The sequence below is a fragment of the Megalobrama amblycephala genome, linkage group LG6 (assembly GCF_018812025.1).
Source record: "Megalobrama amblycephala isolate DHTTF-2021 linkage group LG6, ASM1881202v1, whole genome shotgun sequence".
In the NCBI taxonomy this organism is placed as follows: domain Eukaryota; kingdom Metazoa; phylum Chordata; class Actinopteri; order Cypriniformes; family Xenocyprididae; genus Megalobrama; species Megalobrama amblycephala.
In genome coordinates this window covers 45081833-45093177 of record NC_063049.1, presented here as the reverse complement: position 1 = coordinate 45093177, position 11345 = coordinate 45081833, and the positions used below count along the sequence as shown (strand labels likewise).

Below are 11345 nucleotides of genomic sequence, written 5' to 3'. Positions count from 1 at the left end.
TGTGTTCATGTGTGTTTATGATCCACAACAGCATCAGCCAAGAGTTTCTGAACAAGCCTCCTGCTCTCCATAAACGCAGCCTCTTACGGGACCAGAGACTCATTTCTCTTCATTATTGGAAGCAAATTAGCGAGTGTTGTTTCAGATGATGTGGTCAAAATGTGGTCCAGTGCCTAATAAAACACATGTATTAAAATGACATTTCCAGGAAGTAGGATTGAATCCATCAAACCCCCCTCCGGCCCCACCGGAGCCTTAACCTGCGGCCCGAGGCCTGTTTCAGCTCGACTCCGACAGATCGCTGCATTCTTGACTGCGTCTCGCTGCTTTGCTAGGAAATGTACTCTCGCTTCAATAGATGGCCTGGAATCAGGCAGTTTAAAAGCGTCACGCCGCTTTGTGAAACTAAACTACATTTATGCATTTTGAAAAGAAAATGTGATTGTTGTTTGTTTGTGCAGATGTTGCTAGAGTGTTGTGCTTGCTAGGTGAAAATGTGTCACTACAAAGCAAGAGCTTTCTGGGTAGTTGCCAAGGATGTTGCTATGAGGTTACTAAGGTCGCTAAGGTGTTGCTATGCAGTTAGGTTCTAAGGTCTATTGGGTGGCCACCAGGACTGTCCTATGGGATTGCTGAGGTGTTCTAGTTGATTGCTAGGGTGTTGTTTCTAAGGTGTTGCTATACAGTTTCTAATTTGTTCTTGGTGGTTGCCAGGACATTAAGGTGTTACTATGTCGTTTCTGTAGTAGGTGGTTGTCATGACATTGCTCTGGGGTTGCTAAGGAGTTCTAGGTGGTTGCTAAGGTGTTGCTATGTAGGACTGTCTTATGGGGTTGCTGAGGTGTTCTAGTTGGTTGCTAGGGTGTTGCTATGCAGTTCCTAAGATGTTCTGGTTGGTTGCTATGGTGTTGCTATACAGTTTCTAATGTGTTCTGGGTGGTTGTCATGATATTGCTGTGGGGTTGCTAAGGTGTTCTAGGTGGTTGCCACAGTGTTCCTGTGCAGATGGGTTCTAAGGTGTTCTAGATAGTCACCAGGACTGTCCTATGGGGTTGCTGCAGTGTATTAGGTGGTTGCTAGGGTGTTGCTGTGCAGTTTCTAAGGTGTTCTGGGTGGTTGCTAAGGTGTTGCTATACAGTTTCTAATTTGTTCTAGGCGGTTGCCAGGACATTAAGGTGTTGCTATGCCATTTCTGTAGTAGGTGGTTCTAGGTGGTTGTCATGACATTGCTCTGGGGTTGCTGCGAAGTTCTAGGTGGTTGCTAGGGTGTTGCTATGAAGTTTCTAAGGTATTCTGGGTGGTTTCCAAGACATTGATCTGGGGTTGCTAAGGTGTTGTAGCTGGCTGCGAAGATGTTCTTGGTGATTTCATGGACATTGCTATGGGATTGCTATAGAGTTCAAGGTGGTTGCTATGCAGTTAGGTTCTAAGGTGTTCTAGGTGGTCGCCAGGGCTGTCCTATGGGGTTGCTGAGTTGCTAGGGTGTTGCTTTGCAGTTTCTAAAGTGTTCTGGGTGGTTGTCATGACATTGTTGTGTGATTACTAAGGTGCTCTAGGTGGTCGCTAAGGTGTTCCTATGCAGTTAGGTTCTAAGGTGTTCTAAGTTGCTAGGGTGTTGCTATGCCGTTTGTAATGTGTTCTGAGTGCTTGTCTGGACATTACGGTGTTGCAATACAATCTCTATGGTATTCTGGGTGATTGTCATGACAATCCTGTGAGGTTGCAAAGGTGTTCTAGGTGGTTGCTAGAGTGTTGCTATGCAGTTTCTAAGGTGTTCTAGCTGATTGCCAGGACGTTGCTATGGGGTTGCTGTAGTGTTCTAGGTTGTTGCTAGTGTGTTGCTATTTAATTTCTAAGGTGTTCTGGGTGGTTGCCAGGGCGTTACTATGCAGGCATTGCTATCTAGTTGCTAGAATGTTCCAAGTGGTTGTTTCTGTGTGGTTGCTAGGGTGTTCTAAATGGTTTTTAGGGCGTTACTAGGGTGTTTTGTAGCTCAAACAGAGCATGGCATTAGCAATGGGTCATGGGTTCGATTCCCAGGGAGGGAATGCAAATATATCTTGAAGGCAATGTAATGTATCACTTCGGATAAAAGCGTCTACCAAATGCATGAATGTAATGTATTTATTTTTTAGGCATTGGTATGACCTGTTTTTAGGGTGGTTACTAACTGCCCAAGTCAAAAGCATCCAGTTACAGAGACTTTTGCATGGACAAACAGCAGTTTTCTTCATAAAATACTCAAGTCACCTGACCGGTGGAGGATTGTCACTGATAAATGTGCTTCTCTTTTGCAGGAGAACTACATCAATCTTCCCAGCCTGCTCTTCTCCTGTAAGTACAGGGTCACTGTTCACACCCTCAACTCCAAAAGACACTCTAAAGACGAGAGCACCAGCTTCCTGACGCCGTCCTGCGCGACTCTCAGGAGCAAGAGCGTCAAGCCCATCGCCTGTCCCGGGGACGCAGGTGAGCAGGACCGCTGGGATTTCATGAGGTTTTGGATCTCTAATTTGGAAGTGTTTGTTTTCAGGATGGACCATCATATGGTTCATACATTCAGCTTGAAATATGACATTGAGTGATTACAGTGGGATAAAAGTTCAGGTTTATTTGGCAGCAACAGTATTATGCAGTTTTTCTGGTGCATATCTAATTTACTTATTTACTGAAATTTTAGGATCACTGATACTGTTTAAGTTTTTATTAATATTTTGAATGTTTTTTTTTTTTAAATTTTTCGTTTTCATTTTCATTTCAGTTAAAGTTTATTTTTTTAGTAATTTTAGTTAAAAAAAATTAGTAACTTTTAAAAATATTTTATTTTAGTAACTTTTAAAAATATTTTTATTTTATTTAATTTAACATTTATTTTATTTTATCATTGATATACTATTATAGTTTTTAAATATTTTTAATTTTTGAGTTTTGAAATGGACATTTTGAGATTTTCTGTTTTTGTATTCATTTAGTAATTTTAGGTAAAAAAAATAGTAACTTTTTAAATATTTTATTTTATTTAATATTTATTTTGATTCTTTTTTTTATCTTATCATTGATATACAATTATAGGTTTAATTAATATTTTGAATTTCTGAGTTTTGAAATTAAATTTTTTTTTTTATATTTTCTGTTTTTATTTTAGTTAAAGGTTATTATTTTTTAGTAATTTTTGTAACTTTTTATATTTATTTCATTTTACATTTTTTTTATATATTTATTTTGTTTTTTATTTTATCATTAATATACTATTAAATTTTTTTATTAATATTTTAGAGTATTGAAAATAAAAATGTGAGTTTTTTTTATTTTTTATTTTTGTATTGTTTTTTATATTTGTTTTTCATTTTCATTTTAGTGAACGTTTAATAAATTTTGTTGTGTTTTGTCATTGTTATTAATGACAAAAATGAACAAAAATGAGAAATGTTGCCTTGGCAAATACATGAAATAGTTTACTTTTTTATGGTTTTAGTGAACTATAATAACCCTGGCACAAGTTCCTAAAACAAAACTCTCAATAACTTTGATTCAGTGATTAGTTCTTCCTTTATTCATAATTTTGTAACCTGAAGTATTTCTGCATCCTGACAGAGCTTGCTGTTTTGTGTGTGTTTTGAGTAACTCTGAACCTTCCGCTGTCATCATGATATATTTGATATTTTTCTTGAACCCTCCAGCGCCGTCAAAAGTTTTGGCCAAGCCCGAAAACCTGACAGCGGCCTTCACCTTCCACGACGGCAACGTGACGGCTAACTTCCTCTGGAGGGTCTCCCGTCCCCAGCCGCATCAGCCAATCACAGGTTTCCAGGTCACATGGGCGGAAGTTTCCACGGAGAGCCGTCAGAACAGCCTTCCCAACAGCATCATTTCCCAGTCTCAGATCCTGCCACCTGTAAGTCGTCTCAAAACACACAGTTCTCCCATGAAAGCTCACGGCCGCACATAAATTACACTTGCATTACGTGTTCTTGGCCGATGCTTTCTAACAAGAGCGTTTCTCATGGAAAATTGGTTACATATTAAAGTCCAAGAGTGTAAAATATGATACACAATCATCTTCCGTGGATAACGGCACTGCTGGCATCGGCCCACAGGATCCTGCTGATAAATCGAGCGCTGCATGAGGAACAGAGGCTGTTCGTTTAACCACCTCTTACTAACCAGACCTCATATCAGGATGTTTGAGATGTGGAGTAAGCTTGAGTAATATACTGAATGTTCACAGTATGTTTGTTATAATTTTGTTGGCAATGTAAAACTAACTTTAATATTAAATGTTAAAGGGGACTATATAAGTGAATGTGTGTGTGAAGTTTCAGCTCAAAATCCCCCACAGATCATTTATTATAGCTTGTCAAATTTGCCTCTATTTGGGTGTGAGCAAAAACACGCCGTTTTTGTGTGTGTCCCTTTAAATGCAAATGAGCTGCTGCTCCCGCCCCCTTTCCAGAAGAGGGCGGAGCTTTAACAGCTCAACAACAACAAAGCTGGAGAATCTCACGCAGCCAAAATGACGAAAGTGTTCAGCCTTACATTGTTCAAACCGGAGTCGACACTGATGGAGAGACTCAGGAAGACGTTACAACTTTTAGACGTTTCTGAATGGTTAGTGGATAAATTGATGTAGTTGCTGTGGAGTTGATTCAACTCATCCACTAGCATGTGCCGTCATGTTCATCTTTTGTGTTGAATTGACCCTCGTTTGTGAAGCAGTCCGGCGTAAAATGACGGCGTGTCAACAACACTCTACTACAACAACTCTTCCTCTTCTCTAAAGCAGCCCAACATGGCCCCGCCCCCTTTGTTGTGTGTTCTCGGGGGTGGGGTTTATGCAAATTTTAGGGTTTGTGATGTCACTAACCCAGGAAGAAGCTCGTTTGTTGTAGTGATTTCTGTAAAAGAAAATATCTCTCTTTGCATTGAACTTTGAGCGTCGTAACTTTGCAGATGTTGTTGCATATATATTCAGTTATATTATACAGTATTAACATAACATAATATAATATAACTAATTAATATAATTGAATAATTGTATTTAATATTTAAACTTGAAAATATAATTATATATAATTTGAATATTAAAAGTTAATATGATTTAATGTTAATATAATTTAATAATTATATTTAATATGTAAATTTAATATTTTTAAAAAGCTGAAAAACATATAATTTTAATATATTAAATGTTGATATTAATACAACTTAATATATTTAATAATTGTATTTATTGTATAAAATAATATTTTTGAAAAAATTTGTGTGTGTGTGTTTTATATTAAAATATTTTTTTAATATATTAAATGTTATTTATTATTAATATTTAATTTTAAAAAGCTAAAAATGTACATTTAAATTAAAATAATTTGAATATTAAATGTTAATATTTATTATTAATATAACTTATTAAATTTGATATACTACACACACACACACACACACAATTTAATTTCGTAAGCTTTGAATATGAAATAAAAAGCTGAAAAGTATCTATATTTGGATATCATTGATATCATTTTCAGCTACATCACCCTAATGGGAAAGTTTATCTTGAAGTAATTCATGGAGATTTATTAGTGTTATTAGGAGTGTTATTAGAGCTCATATGGTAAGTATTAGTATATTAGTATGTTCTCATGGATGGAGTGTCGTTTTGAGCTCTGACATCATCAGTGCTGTCAAACATCCTCCAGATCTTCTCCATCACTAACACTGGCTGCTTTCCTTCAGGAACAAACAGTCCTCACGCACATGAACAACAACACGCTCACATTACCTTTCATATTCATGTCCTTCTGCTGAAGCTTTAATCGACTCAATCGGAATGAAATGCATCCAATCGACTCCGGTTTTCATCCGCATGATTCCTCAGATGTTTTCTGACAGAAGGTTGAGGCACGTCGTCATTATCAGATTGGATTCATGTATGAATGATGTGGATTCTGTGATGTTTATTCTTCTCAACAAGTAAATCTGAAGAGCTTCCCATGAGCTCATAACAAACCCGACATGAAGACCCTGGACGACGCCTCGTGTTGGAGAAAATCTACACGAGCTTCTTTCATGTGCAGTAGATCTCATCGTTCCATCTGATCAGAATAATCTTAAAAGAGAAAACGACTGTATTGTGATATAAAAGAAGCATCTGTTTCAGTGCTGACTGCGAACGCTGCTGTGTTTTGTGATGTTTTTCAGAATCATAACCTCCTGGTCGTGTCCAACCTCCGACCGGCCACGTTTTACAGGTTAGAGGTGCAGGTGATCACCACGGCAGGAGAAGGACCTGCGACAAAGAAGATCTTCCAGACGCCCAGCCGGCCACCACTTCAGCAAAGTGAGAAAACACACTTTAGAGTTCTTCTCTAGATCAGTGTTTCTGAACTCCATCTTGAGTTTTCTTCACAATATTCCTCATTTAAATAACTCATATGCAGAATAAAGGGGCGGGGCCTAGTTGAGTTAGTTAGTAGTGTGTTGAAACTGGCAGCTATGGTAAGGGGCGGGACATTTCCCAAACACGCTTGACCAATCACAACACACTGGGCCATCTGACCAATCAGAGCAGAGTAGACCATTCACAGGGTTTAGAGGTTTAGAGAGAATGAATCTTCAACTTCGAATCTTCAACTTAATCATTTTTTTTTTAACTGGTTCATTGAAACGAACTGTCCAAAAGAACCTGTTCACAGAAATTAATTGGACTTCCAATTATTATTAGCAAGCGAGAGGTGAATTAATGAGTAGCGTTGTTGAACTGAAGTCGATTCCCCTGGACGGAATCGATTCCAACTTTTGCAATCGACTCTTGATTCCCATGCCTCGGAATCGATTCTTTTTGGAATCGACTCTTGATTCACATGCCTCGGAATTGATTATTTTGGAATCGACTCTTGATTCCCATGCCTCGGAATCGATTATTTTGGAATCGACTCTTGATTCACATGCCTCGGAATTGATTATTTTGGAATCGACTCTTGATTCCCATGCCTCGGAATCGATTATTTTGGAATCGACTCTTGATTCACATGCCTCGGAATTGATTATTTTGGAATCGACTCTTGATTCCCATGCCTCGGAATCGATTATTTTGGAATCGACTCTTGATTCCCATGCCTCGGAATCGATTATTTTGGAATCGACTCTTGATTCCCATGCCTCGGAATCGATTATTTTGGAATCGACTCTTGATTCCCAGGCCTCGGAATCGATTCTTTTTGGAATCGACTCTTGATTCCCATGCCTCGGAATCGATTATTTTGGAATCGACTCTTGATTCACATGCCTCGGAATCGATTCTTTTTGGAATCGACTCTTGATTCCAATGCCTCGGAATCGATTCTTTTTGGAATCGACTCTTGATTCCCATGCCTCGGAATCGATTCTTTTTGGAATCGACTCTTGATTCCCATTCCTCAGAATCGATTCTTTTTGGAATCGACTCTTGATTCCCATTCCTCGAAATCGATTCATTTTGGAATCGACTCTTGATTCCCATGCCTCGGAATCGATTCTTTTTGGAATCGACTCTTGATTCCCATTCCTCGAAATCGATTCATTTTGGAATCGACTCTTGATTCCCATCGCCTCGGAATCGATTATTTTGGAATCGACTCTTGATTCACATGCCTCGGAATCGATTATTTTGGAATCGACTCTTGATTCCCAGGCCTCGGAATCGATTCTTTTTGGAATTGACTTTCGATTCCCATCGCCTCGGAATCAAGGAATCAATTCTTTTTGGAATCGTCTCTTGATTCCCATGCCTTGGAATCGATTATTTTTGGAATCGACTCTTGATTCTCATGCCTCAGAATCGATTCTTTTTGGAATCGTCTCTTGATTCTTATCGCCTCAGAATTTATTCTTTTTGGAATTGACTCTTGATTCCCATTGCCTCGGAATCGATTCTTTTTGGAATCAACTTTTGATTCCCATTGCCTCGGAATCGAGAAGTCAATTCTTTTTGGAATCGTCTCTTGATTCCTATTGCCTTGGAATTTGAGGAATCAATTCTTTTTGGAATCGATTCTTGATTCCTATCGCCTCAGAATTGATTCTTTTTGGAATCGACTCTTGATTCCCATCACCTCGGAATCGAGGAATCATTTCTTTTTGGAATCGACTCTTGATTCACATGCCTCGGAATCAATTCTTTTTGGAATCGACTCTTGATTCCCATCGCCTCGGAATCGAGGAATCAATTCTTTTTGGAATCGACACTTGATTCCCATCACCTCGGAATCGAGGAATCAGTTCTTTTTGGAATCGTCTCTTCATTCCCATCGCCTCGGAATCAAGGAATCATTTCTTTTTGGAATCGACTCTTGATTCCCATGCCTTGGAATCGATTCTTTTTGGAATCGACTCTTGATTCCCATTGCCTCGGAATCGATTCTTTTTGGAATCGACTCTTGATTCCCATTGCCTCGGAATCGAGAAATCAATTCTTTTTGGAATCGTCTCTTGATTCCCATGCCTTGGAATCGATTCTTTTTGGAATCGACTCTTGATTCCCATTGCCTCGGAATCGATTCTTTTTGGAATCGACTCTTGATTCCCATCGCCTCGGAATTGAGGAATCGATTCTTTTTGGAATCGTCTCTTGATTCCTATCGCCTCAGAATTGATTCTTTTTGGAATCGACTCTTGATTCCCATCGCCTCGGAATCGAGGAATCGATTCTTTTTGGAATCGACTCTTGATTCCCATCGCCTCGGAATCGATTCTTTTTGGAATCGTCTCTTGATTCCCATGCCTTGGAATCGATTCTTTTTGGAATCGACTCTTGATTCCCATTGCCTCGGAATCGATTCTTTTTGGAATCGACTCTTGATTCCCATCGCCTCGGAATTGAGGAATCGATTCTTTTTGGAATCGTCTCTTGATTCCTATCGCCTCAGAATTGATTCTTTTTGGAATCGACTCTTGATTCCCATCGCCTCGGAATTGAGGAATCGATTCTTTTTGGAATCGTCTCTTGATTCCTATCGCCTCAGAATTGATTCTTTTTGGAATCGACTCTTGATTCCCATCGCCTCGGAATCGATTCTTTTTGGAATCGACTCTTGATTCCCATCGCCTCGAAACCGAGGAATCGATTCTTTTTGGAATCGTCTCTTGATTCCCATTGCCTCGGAATGGGCGATTCCCATACGACTCTGCAGTTCGTGTTGGATGAGCTAGATGGGATTGAAGCGACCGTTATCCAACTGAATTAATTGGTTTTTATTTCTATGAAAAGCAAAACGACGTATGTAAACGTTTAGGTAGCATATCCTATCCTAATTTCACCCTCACACTTCATCATGGCATTATCACGAGACAGCTTTTCACCTTGACAAGAAATCTCGTCACATTTTAATCTCGCGAGATCTCGTCACACCTACAATATATATATTATACTGTATTATCTTCTATAAAAACACATAGGATTCCTATAGACTTACATGAGAAGCGTGTCTGATAATGTGACAGATGTCTAAGTTAGGTTTGTTCAGTAAAAATGATTAAAATAGCATAAATGGGGCACTTTAAGTGAGTGCACAGTTATATTCATGACAGTTAGGATGCAGTGATGTTTTCATGTGTAATGAAGATGTGTTTTTGTTCCTCACAGAAGCTCGACTTCATCAGCAGCACCATCAGAAGTCTTCAGTGGAGAAACACTGAAATGGTCAGAAAACGCGACACAACGTGCAGCTAATCCGGCTTTCATCAGACGTGGATATTCAGCGTCCGCTCTAAACGCCTCACCTCAAGATCTACAGTTTTCATCGCACAAACACTGATTGAGAAATCACTCCAAACTCTTGTGCTGCAGCACCGTTTCACGTGTGAATTCACACTCAGAAACCATTTCAGCAAGTTAAGATCGACGATGCATGTCACTGTTTCCCAAACTCGTATCTTTATTCAGCTCTTTTCCATTCAACACCAGTTCATAGTAGATCGTTGGTGCTGGTGGTTTCGATGATGCTTTTGGGAGACGCCGTCTAGCTCATAACCGCAGACAGGTTTGTGTGATTAAATAATGACTGGATTTGTATTTTGGGATGAACTGTTCCTTTGATTAGGTATGAAATCCATCTTTGAAGCCTTTTATTATTATGTTAGCAATTTTCCATTACAGATTAACAGAGAGTGTTTTGTTTATTAATGAAATGATTACTTAAGCGTGTTTTTTGATGAAATGATGTAAACTATATATGTTCTCGGCTGTAGAGATATTCGTTGTGGCAGTCAGTGAATGTTGTTGATATTTATTTATGTGTGTTATTGCAATGCTTCATTTGTATGTGAGTATGTGTGTGTGTTTTTTTCCATGTATTAGCAAGTCAGTGTTTTATAAAATACAACTTCTTGTAAAGACACAATGTAAAAAAGTGAATTGTACATATAGTCATATGTTCCGTTATTTCCATGCACAGAACCTGTACATACTTTTAAGTAAATAAAATAGTCCTTCTACTCCTTCAGCTCATCTGTAGTCCTGTGTGAAACACTCGCTGTCAGTGACTATGCAGCGTTAGACAGACGTCAGTCACTGAGCACCACTAACAAACAGCAGCCGTCTTTTACAGTTCCTCCTGAACCAAAACAACGAGCTTATGCTGCGTTCACGCCGTGTCATAACCATAATTACGTCCTCAGACTTGGATTTATGCGTTTCCCTGGCAACACTATCAATGCCGAAATTAATCTTCAGCAGTCAGGTGGTACAAGTAAGAGCTCTGTAAGTTGTTTACATTAATTTTTATTATAATGTTGTGTGCTTTGAGACATGAGGTAGTTTAATGCCGTCCCTCATGAAGCTTTGCAGAATCTGCTCTGGCTGTGTGCGTTCATGTGTTTCGGAGGAGGTGTGGCTTTGGGGATGCTCTGAAGGGACTGTGGGATCTAAAGCCTTGTTTATACTTTCAACTGGCTCCGCACCACGAGCCTCTGCTATACTTGAGGCGCTCGCAGTTGTACTATTCTTTGAAAAGACTGGGCGACTCAGAGTATTTGTTGAGCAAGTGGTGAGAAGTAAGTTTGTTTTATTACACTTCACCAAACCCATGCTACAAAAGAACCAAAAAATCAGGTAAAACCCATAAATCTTGAGATTATTACTTGTGACATTAGAACAAAATGGATATGAGAACATGCATATAAAACTAAATTAAACAACAATCTCTTAAATATTTTTCTAATTTAATTAACATTTTTATTAAACATTGACCTTTATTTTGATTTAAAAAGTCTTATTTCTACAATTGTAGGCTCATTTTGTAAACGTACACAGCAAAATCCCCAGAGTTAAATCATCTCTGCTCAGAGAACATAAGATCCCTCTCTACATAGAG

General features: G+C 38.7%; 1 protein-coding gene across 1 annotated transcript in view; it reads left to right on the top strand.

Annotated features, from left to right (window-relative positions):
* Positions 1-10475, top strand: part of LOC125270848 (anosmin-1) — a 75743-nt gene extending 65268 nt beyond the window's left edge. The window contains exons 11-14 of the mRNA XM_048194836.1: positions 2298-2469; positions 3681-3895; positions 6196-6334; positions 9617-10475. Coding sequence (XP_048050793.1) covers positions 2298-2469; positions 3681-3895; positions 6196-6334; positions 9617-9669 — 579 coding nt within the window. The 3' untranslated portion in view covers positions 9670-10475. The remainder of the gene's footprint in view (positions 1-2297; positions 2470-3680; positions 3896-6195; positions 6335-9616) is intronic.
* The last annotated feature ends 870 nt before the right edge of the window (positions 10476-11345 follow it).